This window comes from Coregonus clupeaformis, chromosome 1, assembly GCF_020615455.1.
Source record: "Coregonus clupeaformis isolate EN_2021a chromosome 1, ASM2061545v1, whole genome shotgun sequence".
NCBI classification, from domain to species: Eukaryota; Metazoa; Chordata; class Actinopteri; order Salmoniformes; family Salmonidae; genus Coregonus; species Coregonus clupeaformis.
Genome location: NC_059192.1, coordinates 56,025,548 through 56,041,545, shown reverse-complemented (window position 1 = coordinate 56,041,545; position 15,998 = coordinate 56,025,548). Strand labels below are relative to the sequence as shown.

Below are 15,998 nucleotides of genomic sequence, written 5' to 3'. Positions count from 1 at the left end.
AATTTACAGTAGCTATTACAGTGATAAAATACCATGCTATTGTTTGAGGAGAGTGCACAACAACAAAAAACGTATCACGGCAACTGGTTTGATACATTCACCTCTGAAGGTAAATAATGTACTTACATTCAGTAATCTTGCTCTGATTTGTCATCCTATGGGTCTCAGAGATAAAATGTAGCATAGTTATATTCAAATGTAGGAACTGGGTTCTACAGTTTGAACCCCTGATGTCTCTGGCTCCACGCCCACCACGCCCGGCCATCTAGATGTGTGAAAGTTAGTGTATAAGCTAATGATCCATCATGTATGACATTCTTGGGAGTGTGTGAACTTACAAAAATGATAAGGTAATACAAAATGTATGTTCTCTATAGTTACGTACTTGAAAATGTATCAATTGAACTATTCGGCACATTTGGGCAGACTTTATACAAAATAGTCCAGTACTGTACTCCTGAGTGGCGCAGTGGTCTAAGGCACTGCATCGCAGCGCTAACTGTGCCACTAGAGATCCTGGTTCGAATCCAGGCTCTGTCGCAGCCGGCCACCACCGGGAGACCCATGGGGCGGCGCACAATTGGCCCAGCGTCGTCCAGGGTAGGGGAGGGAATGGCCGGCAGGGATGTAGCTCAGTTGATAGAGCGTGGCGTTTGCAATGCCAGGGTTGTGGGTTCGATTCCCACGGGGGGCCAGTATAAAAAAAAATATGTATTCACTAACTGTAAGTCGCTCTGGATAAGAGCATCTGCTAAATGACTAAAATGTAAAATGTATTGTAGCTCAGCTGGTAGAGCACGGCGCTTGTAACGCCAAGGTAGTGGGTTCGATCCCCGGGACCACCCATACACAAAAATGTATGCATGCACGACTGTAAGTCGCTTTGGATAAAAGTGTCTGCTAAATGGCATATTATTATTTTATTGCAACGCTTCACTGGATCAATCTGAAACTTTGCACACACACTGCTTCCATCTAGTGGCCAAAATCTAAATTGCGCCTAAACTACAATATTACATTGTGGCCTTTCTCTTGCATTTCAAAGATGATGGAACAAAAATTATTAATAGAAAACACATGTTTTTTTGTTCGTATGATCTTTTACCAGATCTAATGTGTTATATTCTCCTACATTCATTTCAAATTTCCACAAACTTCAAAGTATTTCCTTTCAAATGGTATCAAGAATATGCATATCCTTGCTTCAGGTCCTGAGCTACAGGCAGTTAGATTTGGGGATGTCATTTTAGGCGAAAATTGAAAAAAGGGTCCGATCTTTAAGAGGTTAACGGGTTATTTTCTAAATATTCATTTGAATAATGAATTTAAATTCAGCAGGCTCACAATACACCACCATAGACAAACTGCTGAATCTCTAAACTAGGTAACATTTTTTGTAGGGCGTTATGCAATCATTGTTTCCACCATGCTTTTCTAGGTACAGTATGCTGTAAAATAGAGGCAAATAAATGGGTAGGGGGTATCCACTCCACCTAAACAATGCCAAGGAAAACATGAATCCCCAATGAGTGTTTTACATGTCCTTACAATGACATATTACCATATGAAACCCATTTCTCTACCCCCTTTTCCTCTATCCCCCCAGTTCCAAGGACCTGATCAAGGAGGCCATCTTAGACAATGACTTCATGAAGAACCTGGAGCTGTCTCAGATCCAGGAGATCGTGGACTGCATGTACCCTGTGGAGTATGGCAAAGACAGCTGCATCATCAAGGAGGGCGACGTGGGCTCACTGGTCTATGTCATGGAAGGTACATACCGTATCTTTACTCACACCCTGCGTCACACACTGTGATTTGTACGTCTGGCATTGGGGTTTTGTTAGGTTGTGTGAGGCTTTAAAATGTTCTTGTTGTTTGAAACAGGATTGGATAACCATTAGTGGGAATAACCATTAGATTTAGGAGGACAGTCTGTCCAGACTGGATCTCAAGGGATTTTGGAATGGGCCATTTAGTTAAAGTTTGAAATTTTCTGAACTTTTTAGACACGAAAAGTTGTCTAAATGGCCCCATTCCAGAATCCTAGAGGTTAAGCCTGTGTCCATTCTGGAAACGAAAAAGTCCTCTGTGAAAGTTTTATTTGTCTATAACTTTTCTTTACAATGTCATTGTGGCAAAGCATTTGTGACTTTAAGTGTTCTTGACAAAGGCACTGCACTGCACTATAAACCTCCACCAACCCATAGCAATAGTAATGGAAACATTATAAAAGTTTTGTTTGCTATAGTATTATCTTCTCTGCTTCTCTGTGGGGGGATACTACTCAGAAATAAATGTGTGTGTGTGTAATAGTTACAGTGGCAATTCAAGTTAATTGAAGCGGTTATGGATTGACGCCACTGGAGGGGCATTGATTTTATACAGGCCACTGATTTAAATGATACAATCTGTAGCAGCGTTTATGGATTCTAAGTACCTTATTGGATAAAAAATTGGTAACTGGGAATTTTCCTAGAAAGACAAAACAGCTGTCTATTCGTTCTGCAAGAGAGAATGGTTGAATACTAAGTTATTTTTTTGTGTGTGCAGTAAACATTGTGTGTTGTTGATTAAATGGACACAAACAGGCTTTTGCTCTCTTTAGATCTGGACATGGGAGGAATCCCCGTTACTGCCAATGCTGACTGAATATATTTGTATTGATAGGATAAATCACATAAAGAAGAAATAGCAGCACAAACTGTACAATGAAACATTATCAAGTTTGAGAATGATGGAAAAATCTCAGGGACACATTTGCATTGTGGTCCTCTAGCTCAGCTAATCCATGTAGGCTACTGAGCAGGGACATAGTGTTGAAGGAAGTACACTCCCTTGACTGAGCTGTCTCATTGTCACTGACACAGTGTCACTGACACTGACGGCTCTTCAACAGGATGGTTGCTAAAATAAACGTTGAGTTTAGGAGCAACAGTTCTGTTTTCTTTGCCTCTAGACCTAAAATACGAACACCTCAAGAGGTAGATATCAGAACTGTGGCATTTCAAGTTGATTGTGTTTTTGAGAAGTTTAGGCTCAGTCAGATTCTATTGATATTGTGGGTGTGCAGAGGTTTTCAGATTGTATTGTTTAAACAGTGCTTTCGGAAAGTATTCAGACCGCTTCACTTTTTTAAACATTTTGTTACGTTACAGCCTTATTCTAAAATTGATTAAATTGATGTTTTTTTCTCATCAATCTACACACAATACCCCATAATGACAAAGCGAAAACAGGTTTTTAGAATTTTTTAAAAATGTATTCAAAATAAAAAACAGAAATACCTTATTTACATAAGTGTTCAGACCCTTTGCTATGAGACTTGAAATTGAGCTGTTTCCAATGATCAACCTGGAGATGTTTCTACAACTTGGTTGGGGTCCACCTGTGGTAAATTCAATTGATTGGACATGATTTGGAAAGGCACACACCTGTCTATATAAGGTCCCACATTTGACAGTGCATGTCAGAGCAAACACCAAGCCGTGAGGTCGAAGGAATTGTCCGTAGAGCTCCGAGACAGGATTTTGTCAAGGCACAGATCTGGGGAAGGGTCCCAAAACAATTCTGCAGCATTGAAGGTTCCCAAGAACACAGTGGCCTCCATCATTCTTAAATGGAGAAGTTTAGAACCACCAAGACTCTTCCTAGAGCTGGCCGCCCGGCCAAACTGAGCAATCGGGGGAGAAGGGCCTTGGTCAGGAAGGTGACCAAGAACCTGATGGTCACTCTGACAGAGTTCCTCTGTGGAGATGGGAGAACCTTCCAGAAGGACAACCATCTCTGCAACACTCCACCAATAAGGCCTTTATGGCAGAGTGGCCAGACGGAAGCCACTCCTCAGTAAAAGGCACATGACAGCCCGCTTGGAGTTTGACAAAAGGCACCTAAAGGACTCTCAGACCATGAGAAACAAGGTTCTCTGGTCTGATGAAACCAAAATTGAAGTCTTTGGCCTGAATACCAAGCCTCTTGTCTGGAGGAAACCAGGCACCGCTCATCACCTGGCCAAAACCATTCGTACGGTGAAGCATGGTGGTGGCAGCATAATGCTGTAGGGATGTTTTTCAGCGGCAGAGACTGGGAGACCAGTCAGGATCGAGGGAAAGATGAATGGAGCAAAGTACAGAGAGATCCTTGATGAAAACCTGCTCCAGAGCGCTCAGCACCTCAGACTGGGGCGAAGGTTCACCTTGCAAAAGGACAACGACCCTAAGCACACAGCCAAGACAACACAGGAGTGGCTTCGGGATAAGTCTCTAAATGTCCTTGAGTGGCCCAGCCAGAGCCCGGACTTGAACTCGATCTAACATCTCTGGAGAGATCGGAAAATAGCAGAGCAGCGACGCTTCCCATCCAACATGACAGCGCTTGAGAGGATCTGCAGAGAAGAATGGGAGAAACTCCCCAAATACAGGTGTGCCAAGCTTGTAGTCATACCCAAGGAGACTCAAGGCTTTAATCACTGCCAAAGGTGCTTCAACAAAGTACTGAGTAAAGGGTCTGAATACTTATGTAAATGTGACAAAATGTGGATAAGTGAAGGGGTCTGAATACTTTCCGAATCCACTGTATACAGGTAACTGACAAAATAAAGGAAACACTTGAGTAATCGCGGGATACAAAGCATATTGGAAGGTGCTTCCACACAGGTGTGGTTCCTGAGTTAATTAAGCAATTAACATCGCATCATGCTTTGGGTCATGTATAAAAATGCCGTTGCCCATTATTTTTGCTATCATGGCTAGAAGAAGAGATCTCAGTGACTTTGAAAGAGGGGTCTCAAAGGAGCATAGGGGGTTTAAAGTGTGTGTGTGTGTGTGTGTGTGTGTGTGTGTGTGTGTGTGTGTGCGTGCGTGTGTGTGTCCCAGTCACCAGATCTCAACCCAATTGAACACTCATGGGATATTCTGGGTTGTTTTGTACCACCATCAACAAAACACCAAATGATGGAATTTCTCGTGGAAAAATGGTGTCACATCCCTCCAATAGAGTTCCAGACACTTGTAGAATCTATGCCAAGGCATATTGAAGCTGTTCTGGCTGACCAACGCCCTATTAAGATAACTTTATGTTGGTGTTTCCTTTATTTTGGCTTGTATGTGTGTGTGTGTGATAGAGGTGGAATCCACTAAGGGCCAGTTTGCCTCAAGGTGAGCTGTGTATAGATCCAATCAATCTGTTAGATTATTTGCTACGATCTACCTCATTGATCAATACCAACTATACTTTGCCACACACACAAACACACACACACACACACACACACACACACACACACACACACACACACACACACACACACACACACACACACGCACACACGCACACACACACACACAGAGAGAGAGAGTGAGACCAGCCAGCCAACCCCTCAGGGTGTGTGTATTAGGGATTATATTAATTTTTGATACAGTAGAGTATCGCAACATTATTTTGGATGATATCATATAAATTCTTAAATCAAACAATTGTTAGGGCTCGTCGCCGGTACTAGTGACCCAAAAGAAATCTGCGCCAACGTGTTTTCAGCACTTTTATTTCCATGACTGATCAAAACTAGTTTTCTCATGGCTCTCTCTTGTCCCTCTGTAGCAGACATATAGTGAGCAATATGTTTGGAACATCTAATTGCAATACAATTGCAGTATCGAATCACAATACATATAGAATCGTGATAAATCGCGATACATATCGTACCAGCACCTAAGGATCGTGATACTATTGTACGTGAGGTCCCTGGCAATTCCCAGCCCTAGTGTGTATGTGTTTATGTTTCTGTATTTTTCACTGTGTGTGTGGCATTCCATATCCACCTTCTGCTTGAATAGAGTTGGACCTCCTGTTGAGTGCAAGTGTCGCCCTCACTACATAATAGTACATTTCACAGGATGGACACATTCAGACAAATTATGTGGAGCATTCTTCAGAGGGATTGTTTGGAGACTGGGTTTTCCTCATTGACAATGACATAGTAAAAGGTGCTTTCTCAAAAAATTGTTTGAATTTGTCAAGCTATAGAGGCTTGATTCTCTGTCTGAATTAAAGGAGATGAAAACGATGTTGGACAATGCCTTTACCTTGCTCGCTCCTTTCATTCAACCCCTTCTTGGTGCTTCCCTGACCTCTTTATTTTTAATGACTTATCTAATTTAGTGTACCCTGCGCGCACAACCCATGTGGAATTCCTGGTGTCCGGCAGAATTTGGAACTGCCGATCTGCGGTCAAGAACGCTGAGTTGATTTCAGCCAAAGCTACCCTTCAGTCCCTAGACTTTTTGGCCCTGACAGAGACATGGATCACTACAGAGAACAGTGCTCCTCCAGCTGCTCTCTCGTCATCTGACTACGTGTTCTCTCATAGTTCGAGAGCATCTGATCGTCGCAGTGGTGGCAAAGTGCAACTTATTTCTCGTAAGTGGAGATTTTCTATTTTTTCCCTCACTCACCTGTCCATCTCCTCATTTGAATTCCATGCTGTCACGGTCACTTGCCCACTCAAACATTACATTGTTGTCATCTATCGCCCACCAGGTGCCCTTAGAGACTTCCTCAATGAGCTTGACTCCTGACGATGGCTCACCGCTCATCGTACTGGACAACTTCAACCTCCCGACATCTGCCTTTGATTAATTTCTTTCTACCTCTTTCTTTCCCCTCTTTGCTTCTTTTGACTTCACCTGTTCTCAGTCCCCTCCCACTCAAAAGAAAGGCAATACGCTTGACCTCATCTTTACTAGAGTCTGTTCGCCTACTAATCTCGCTGAAACCTCCCTCCAGGTCTCTGATCACTACTGTGTTTCCTTTTCTGTCTCCCTCTAATCCAACCCTTCACACACAGCCCTTACACAGATGGTCATGCGTCTTTGCAATATTCACTTTCTTTCTCTCTCCTACTACTCTCCTCTTTTATGCCATCATCTCTTCCTTCTGCTAAATCCTTCTCCCTCATGTCTCCTGATTCTGCCTCTTCAACCCTACTCTCCTCCCTTTCCGCAACCTATGACTCGCACTGTCCCCTTTCCTTCCGGCCGGCTTGGCCCTCCCCTCCTGCTCCATGGCTGAGTGAGTCATTGTGAGTTTACAGAACAGGGCTGCTGGCAGCTGAGTGAAAATGTATCCTTTCACTCCCTCCACTCTACCTTCTCTTCCTCTGTATCAGCTGCTAAAGCCACTTTCTATCACTCTAAATGTCAGGCTTCTGCCTCTACCCTTGTAAACTCTTTTCCATCTTCTCCTCCCTCCTTAATCCTCCCCCTCCCTCCTCCCTCTCAGCGGACGAATTTGTCAACCACTTTGAAAAGAAGGTTGATGTCATCCACTCCTCATTCACTCAGCCTATTGAGTCCACTGGTCCCACTCACACAGAACTACCCTACGTTATGACCTCTTTCTCCCTCTCTCTCCAGATGAAATCCTACGACTATTGAGGTCCGGCCGCTCGACAACCTGCCCGCTCGACCCCATCCCCTCCTCCAGAACATCTCTGGAGACCTTCTTTGATTCCTCACTTTCCTCATCAACTCATACCAGACCCCTCTGACTTCAAAATGACCAGAGTCGCACCCCTCCTCAAGAAACCAACACTCGACCCCTCTGACGTCAAAAACTACAGACCAGTATTCCTTCTTTGTTTTCTTTCCAAAACTCTTGAGCGTGCTGTCTCCGACCAACTCTCTCACTATCTCTCTCAGAACAGTCTTCTTGACCCTAACCAGTCAGGCTTCAAGACAGGTCACTCAACAGAGACTGCCCTCCTCTGTGTCACGGAGGCTCGCTTCACTGCCAAAGCTGACTCTCTGTTTTTATCCTCCTAGGTCTATCCTCCTATCCACCCTCTCAGGGCTGTGTGTCTCAGGCTCTGCACACTCTTGGATTGTCATCCTACCTGGCAGGCCGCTCCTACCAGGTGACCTGGGGAAGATCTGTGTCTGCACCATGTAATCTCACTACTTGTATCCCCCAGGGCTCGGTTTTAGGCCCTCTTCTCTTTTCTCTATACACCAAGTCACTCAGCTCCGTCATATCCAAACATGGTGTCTCCTATCATTGCTATGCGGATGACACTCAACTACTTTTCTCCATCCCCCCTTCTGACACCCAGGTGGCGACCTGCATCTCTGCGTGCCTGGCAGATATCACAGTTTGGATGTCGGCCCACCACCTCAAGCTCAACCTCGGCAAGATGGAGCTGCTGTTCCTCCCGGGAAGGCCCGCCTGCTCCAAGACCTCTCCATCACGGTTGACAACTCCATGGTGTCCCCCTCCCAGAGTGAAAAGAACCTTGGTGTGACCCTGGACAACGCCCTGTTGTTCTCTGCAAACATCAAAGCATTGACTCGCTCCTGCAGGTTCCTGCTCTGCAACATCTGTAATGTGCAACCCCACCTCACACAGGAAGCGGCACAGGTCATAATCCAGGCACTTGTCATCTCCCGTCTGGACTACTGCAACTCGCTGTTGGCTGGGCTTCCCTCTTGTGCCATTAAACCCTTTCAATTTATCCAGAACGCCGCAGCCCACCTGGTGTTCAACCTTCCCAGTTCTCCCATGTTACCCCGCTTTTCTGCACACTCCACTGGCTTCCAGTCGAAGCTTGCATCCTCTACAAGACCATGGTACTTGCCTACAGAGCAGAGCAGGGGAGCTGCCCCTCCCTACCTTCAGGCTATGTTCAAACCCTACACCACAACCCGAGTACTCCGTTCTGCCACCTTTGGTCTCTTGGCCCTCCCACCCCTACAGGAGGGCAGCTCCCGCTCAGCCCAGTCAAAGCTCTTCTCTGTCCTGGCACCCCAATGGTGGAACCAGCTTCCCCCTGAAGCTAGGACAGCAGAGTCCCTGTCCATCTTCCAAAAACATCTGAAACCCTACCTCCTTTGAAGAGTATCTTAAATAATCCCACAGCACCCCCAAAAAAAAAAAAAAAACAACAACAACAACAACAACTTGCTTTTCGTGAACTAACACTAGCACTTGACTCCCCCTACTAGCACTGACAGCTGATAGCTACTTTATTGAGGAAAAACATACTTACTATGATTGAGATATGTGGTTGTCTCACCTAACTACAGTATTTTAAGATCAATGCACTAACTGTATGTCGCTCTGGATAAGAGTGTCTGCTAAATTACTAAAATGTAAAATGTAAATGTTATCTGTGCTTTTTTGTGTGTAGGAGACCTCTCCTAACCTTCTGTCCTTACTTCCCCTCTAGGTCTCTTCCTGCACACACTCTGCTTTAGTGTTGAATGTTAGTAGTTTCACCCTGAGGTCAATAACCTTGATTTAAGTTCGAAAAAGTCCACAGAGTCTGTGACCTTTAAAACGGGACTGTCGACAGGACTGCTGGCTGTGCCCTTCTAAAGCCTGTGACAGTCACCCAGCACAACAGTGCCAGCATCCTCTGGCCGTTTTTTCTGATGTCATTGGTGTGACTCAATTGCATTACTGTTTGTGACGAGCTGTTAGCCCCAGGGAGACCGCTCTTCTTCAGGGGATAGCTCTCCTTCAGGTGATAGCTTATCAGCATCAGGATGGGAACTTTAAAATTTCTTGAGGATGAAATAGTTGCAGGACTTCTCAATATGATGAGTAATGGCCTAAATGAACGTGTTTGACTTAAAGCTCTGTTCTAGTGTAGTCGACATGGAGCTGCTCTTGAACACTGCGCCTCCCGAGTGGAGTCTGTGCCACTACAGATCCTGATTTGAATCCAGGCTCTGTCGTAGCTGGCCGCGACCGGGAGACCCATGGGGCGGTGCACAATTTGCCCAGGGTAGGGGAGGGAATGGCCGGCAGGGATGTAGAGCATGGCGTTTGTAACGCCAGGGTTGTGGGTAGGATTCCCACGGGGGGTATGAAATAAATAAATAAAATGTATGCACTCACTAACTGTAAGTCGCTCTGGATAAGAGCGTCTGCTAAATGACTAAAATGTAAAGGAATGAGACGGACGCCCATGTTTCCATGGTGATTATCAGGGGTCCTGATTGGGTGCTTGGGATCTGAACACTCTTGCAGTTCGATAATGGGGATAATAATGGGGTTAATCAGATCCAATTACTATCGAGTGTTTAATTGACTATACCATTTACAACTCCCATTTTGTTATAAAGCTGTAGTAATCAAATGAATTCAGTCAGAAACATTTCCTGTTGGGTACCTGTCTTGTAGTGGATTCCCCACTAACGTAGAGGCAGCATTGTTGAGGGCCTCAGCTGAAATAGGCTTGGGCGGTATACCGTATGTACCGTAGGATGGTCCACAGGATGGTTTTTGAATACCGTAAATACCGTTGAAACTATGTCATTGAAGTTTTTCAATACATTTTTTTAGTAAATAGCTGCAGTTAACTTGTGCAATGCGTTAGGAGATAAAGCAGTTTGCGTTCTTATTTCACCTGTCACATTATTTTACATTATGAAGCTTACATAGTTCCTCAGAACAGTTGAGCCAGTCACGTGTTTGTTTGGAAATAGCAGAAGGGGAGAAAGTGGGAGCAGGTGAGTTCGGCTGTATATTGACGGGTTGAGTTTTATATTGAAAGTCAACAGCGTTTTTTTGCTTCAATAGAGTGATCAGGGACGTGCAACTATAGTTTTCCTTCACAGAAAATACATTAGTGCACAATAATCTGCGGAAAATAGCTTCCTTTTCATCAGATGACAACAGAAGTGGAACGCTATTTGGCTGGCATTCACACAAGTAAAAGAGCTTATGTATTCACCCCCCCCTTTGCATTTTTCCTATTTAGTTGCCTTACAACCTGGAATTCAAATAGATTTTTTGGGGGTTTGTATCATTTGATTTACACAACATGCCTACCACTTTGAAGATGCAAAATATTTTTGGGGGTGAAACAAACAAGAAATAAGACCAAAAAAAAGAACTTGAGCGTGCATAACTATTCACCCACGCAAAGTCAATACTTTGTAGAGCCACCTTTTGCAGCAATTACAGCTGCAAGTCTCTTGGGGAATGTCTCTATAAGCTTGGCACATCTAGCCACTGGGAATTTTGCCCATTCTACAAAACTGCTCCAGCTCCTTCAAGTTGGATGTTTTCCGCTGATGTAAAGCAATCTTTAAGTCATACCACATATTCTCAATTGGATTGAGGTCTGGGCTTTGACTAGGCCATTCCAATACATTTATATATTTCCCCTTAAACCACTCGAGTGTTGCTTTAGCAGTATGCTTAGGGTCATTGTCCTGCTGGAAGGTGAACCTCCGTCCCAGTCTCAAATCTCTGGAAGACTGAAACAGGTTTCCCTCAAGAATTTCCCTGCTTTTAGCGCCATCCATCATTCCTTCAATTCTGACCAGCTTCCCAGTCCCTGCCAATGAAAAACATCCCGGTGTTCTCGGGGTGATGAGAGGTGTTGGGTTTGCGCCAGACATTGCGTTTTCCTTGATGGCCAAAAAGCTCAATTTTAGTCTCATCTGATGAGAGTACCTTCTTCCATATGTTTGGGGAGTCTCCCACATGCCTTTTGGCGAACACCAAATGTGTTTGCTTATTTTTTTCTTTGAGCAATAGCTTTTTTCTGGCCACTCTTCCGTAAAGCCCAGCTCTGTGGAGTATACGGCTTAAAGTGGTTGTATGGACAGATACTCCAATCTCCACTGTGGAGCTTTGCAGCTCCTTCAGGGTTATCTTTGGTCTCTTTGTTGCCTCTCTGATTAATGCCCTCCTTGCCTGGTCTGTGAGTTTTGGTGGGCGGCCCTCTCTTGGCAGGTTTGTTGTGGTGCCATATTCTTTCCATTTTTTAATAATGGATTTAATGGTGCTCCATGGGATGTTCTAAGTTTCGGATATTTTTTTATAACCCAACCCTGATCTGTACTTCTCCACAACCTTGTCCCTGACCTGTTTGGTGAGCTCCTTGGTCTTCATGGTGCCGCATGCTTGGTGGTGCCCCTTGCTTAGTGGTGTTGCAGACTCTGGGGCCTTTCAGAACAGGTGTATATTTACAGTATACTGAGATCATGTGATAGATCATGTGACACTTAGATTGCACACAGGTGGACTTTATTTAACTAATTATTTGACTTCTGAAGGTAATTGGATGCACCAGATCTTATTTAGGGGCTTCCACTTTTCCGTTATTTATTTATTTGAAACATGTAATCTTTTTCATTTCACTTCACCAATTTTGACTATTTTGTGTATGGCCATTACATGAAATCCAAATAAAAATCCATTTAAATTACAGGTTGTAATGCAACAAAATAGGAAAAACGCCAAGGGGGATGAATACCTTTGCAAGGCACTGTATTTCTAATGTTTTGGCCTATCATAGAAAAAATTTAGCCAAATACATTTCCAAATGTTTTGCTTGAAGTTAATCTTGCATTTTACCTGAGCTGGCTGGCTACACCGAGAAAAGTACCGGAAAAAAATAGCTACACATCAGACAGACCGCTGTCTTCTGACAGAATGCCTGTTCATGAATTCTCATCCGAGTTTAGAAGTGCAACTGAAGCACAAAATTAATCTGATGCCGAGCAGAAATTTGGTCCCTTGTAGTTCAGTTGGTAGAGCATGGCGTTTGCAACGCCAGGGTTGTGGGTTCGATTCCCACGGGGAGCCAGTATAAAAAAATGTATGCACTCACTAACTGTAAGTCGCTCTGGATAAGAGCGTCTGCTAAATGACTAAAATGTAAAATATAAATTACAATAAGAAGCATTTTTTATATTTCTGATGCGTTTTATCTTTTTTTCCTGCGTGAAAACCCCTACGTTTAACTTCCTATCTAAGTAAGTGGCTGGATTAATAAGGTGACTGGCATCATATTGTGTTAGCTTTCTGCCGTGTTTGAGAAGTCAAAGGCCTTTGGATGAGATTCTGGTTCAACCTGGCGCCGACGAAGAGCGACTAGCTCTTACGAAACTTTGTAGTATTTTGTTTTTTACGTATAATTTTTTACATTATTAGCTCAGAAAGTGTTTTGTATTATTACATACAGCCAGGGAAAACTATTGGATGTCAGAGCAGCGGTAACTCGCCAGCATTACGACCAGGAATACGACTTTCCCAAAGCAGATCGTTTGTTTGCTCTCCCCAGGGTAACTGACCGAAAACATCGCCGGCGGAGAAGAGGCACTCGGAGCGGCCTGCTGGTTTGACTTAGGAGGCGCGCACACCACCCACCGCTTCCAAGTATACTACTCGCTAATGTTCAGTCTTTGGTTAACAAGATCGACGAACTCCGGGCAATGATTTCTTTCCAGAGAGACATCAAGGCCTGTAACATACTTTGTTTCACGGAAACATGGCTCTCTTGGGATATTCTGTCGAAATCGGTCCAGCCAGAGGGGTTCTCAGTTCATCGCGCAGACAGGAATAAATATCTCTCCGGGAAGCAGAAGAGCGGAGGTGAGTGTTTCATGATTAACGACTCATGGTGTAATTGTAGTTCACCCGACCTAGAATACCTCACAATCAAATGCAGACCGTATTATCTCCCAAGATAATTTTATTCGGTTATAGTCACGGCCGTGTATATCCCCCCTCAAGCCGATACCACGACGGCCCTCAAAGAACTTCACTGGACTTTATGCAAACTGGAAACCACATATCCTGAGGCTACATTTATTGTAGCCAGGGATTTTAACAAAGCAAATTTGAGGAATAGGCTGCCGAAGTTCTATCTATCAACATATCAACTGTTGTACTCGCACTGCCAAAATCCTCAACCATTGCTATTTGAACTTCTGGGATGGTTATAAGGCCCTCCCCCGCCTCCCTTTCGGCAAATCTGACCACGACTTCATTTTGCGCCTCCCTTCCTATAGGCAGAAACTCAAACAGGAAATACCTGTGCTAAGGACTATTCAATGCTGGTATGACCAATCGGAATCCACGCTTCAAGATTGATCACGCGGACTGGGATATGTTCCGGGTAGCTTCTGAAAATAATTAAGACGAATACACTGAAACGGTGACTGAGTTTATCAGGAAGTGTATAGGTGATGTTGTGCCCACTGTGACTACTAAAACCTACCCTAACCAGAAATCGTGGATAGATGGCAGCATTCGCACCAATCTGAAAGCGCGAGCCACCGCATTCAACCATGGCAAGGTGACTGTAAATATGGCAGAATACAAACAGTGTAGCTACTCACTCCGCAAGGCAATTCAACTGGCAAAACATCAGTATAGAGACAAAGTGGAGTCACAATTCAACGGCCCAGACGGCATCCCTAGACGCATTCTCAGAGCATGCGCAGACCAGCTGACTGGTGTTTTTATGGACATATTCATTCTCTCTCTTTCCCAGTCTGCTGTTCCCACATGCTTCAAGAGGGCCACCATTGTTCCTGTACCCAAGAAAGCAAAGGTAACTGAACTAAATGACTATCGCCCTGTTGCACTCACCTCTGTCATCATGAAGTGCTTTGAGAGACTAGGCAAGGATCATTTCCCCTCTACCTTACCTGTCACCTTAGACCCACTTCAATTTGCTTACCGCCCCAATAGATCCACAGACGATGCAATCGCCATCACACTGCACACTGCCCTATTCCATCTGGACAAGAGGAATACCTATGTAAGAATGCTGTTCATTGACTATAGCTCAGCATTCAACACCATAGTACCCTCCAAGCTCATCATCAAGCTCGAGGCCCTGGGTCTGAACCCCGCCCTGTGCAACTGGGTCCTGGATTTCCTGACGGGCCGCCCCCAGGTGGTGAATCTAGGAAACAACATCTCCACTTTGCTAATCTTCAACACTGGGGCCCCACAAGGGTGCGTGCTCAGCCCACTCCTGTACTCCCTGTTCACCCATGACTGCGTGGCCAAGCACGCCTCCAACTCAATCATCAAGTTTGCAGACAGTAGTAGGCTTGATTATCAACAATGACGAGACCGCCTACAGGGAGGAGGTGAGGGCTCTGGGAGTGTGGTGCCATGAAAATAACCTCTCACTCAACGTCAACAAAACAAAGGAGATGATTGTGGAATTCATGAAACAGTAGAGGATGCACCCCCCTATCCACATTGACGGGACCACAGTGGAGAAGGTGAAAAGCTTCAAGTTCCTTGGCGTACACATTACAGACAAACTGAAATGGTCCACCCACGCAGATAGTGTGGTGAATAATGCGCAACAGAGCCTCTTCAACCTCAGAAGGCTGAAGAAATTCGGCTTGGCACCTAAAACCCTCACAAACTTTTACAGATGCAGAATTGAGAGCATCCTGTCGGGCTCTATCACCACCTGGTACGGCAACTGCACCGCCCGCAACCGCAGGGCTCTACAGAGGGTGGTGTGGTCTGCTGAATGCATTATCGGGGGCAAACTACCCGCCCTCCAAGACACATACAGCACCCGATGTCACAGGAAGGCCAAAAAATATAATCAAGGACATCAACCACCTAAGCCACTGCCTGTTCACCCCGCTATCATCCAGAAGTCGAGGTCAGTACAGGTGCATCAAAGCTGGGACCGAGAGAATGAAAAACAGCTTATATCTCAAGGCCATCAGACTGTTAAATAGCCATCACTGGCACATTAGAGGCTGCTGCTGCCTATTGAAATCACTGGCCACTTTAAGAAATGGAACACTAGTCACTTTAATAATGTTTACAGTCACTTTAATAATGTTTACATATCTTGCACTACTCATCTCACATGTACAGTTGAAGTTGGAAGTTTACATACACCTTAGCCAAATACATTTAAACTCAGTTTTTCACAATTCCTGACATTTAATCCAAGTAAGAATTCCCTGTCTTGGGTCAGTTAGGATCACCACTTTATTTTAAGAATGAGAAATGTCAGAATAATAGTAGTGAGAATTATTTATTTCAGCTTTTATTTATTTCATCACATTCCCAGTGGGTCAGAAGTTTACATACACTCAATTAGTATTTGGTACCATTGTCTTTAAATTGTTTAACTTGGGTCGCCTTCAACAAGCTTCCCACAATAAGTTGGGTGAATTTTGGGTCATTCCTCCTGACAGAGCTGGTGTAACTGAGTC

The 15,998-nt window shown here is 44.4% G+C and overlaps 1 protein-coding gene across 2 annotated transcripts in view; it reads left to right on the top strand.

Moving 5' to 3' along the window:
• LOC121570914 (cGMP-dependent protein kinase 1-like) overlaps positions 1 to 15,998 on the top strand; it is a 182,565-nt gene that overhangs the window by 38,077 nt on the left and 128,490 nt on the right. For both annotated transcript variants that reach the window (XM_041882216.1, XM_041882215.1), the window contains exon 2: positions 1,607 to 1,773. In XM_041882216.1, the coding sequence (XP_041738150.1) occupies positions 1,607 to 1,773 (167 nt within the window). The remainder of the gene's footprint in view (positions 1 to 1,606; positions 1,774 to 15,998) is intronic.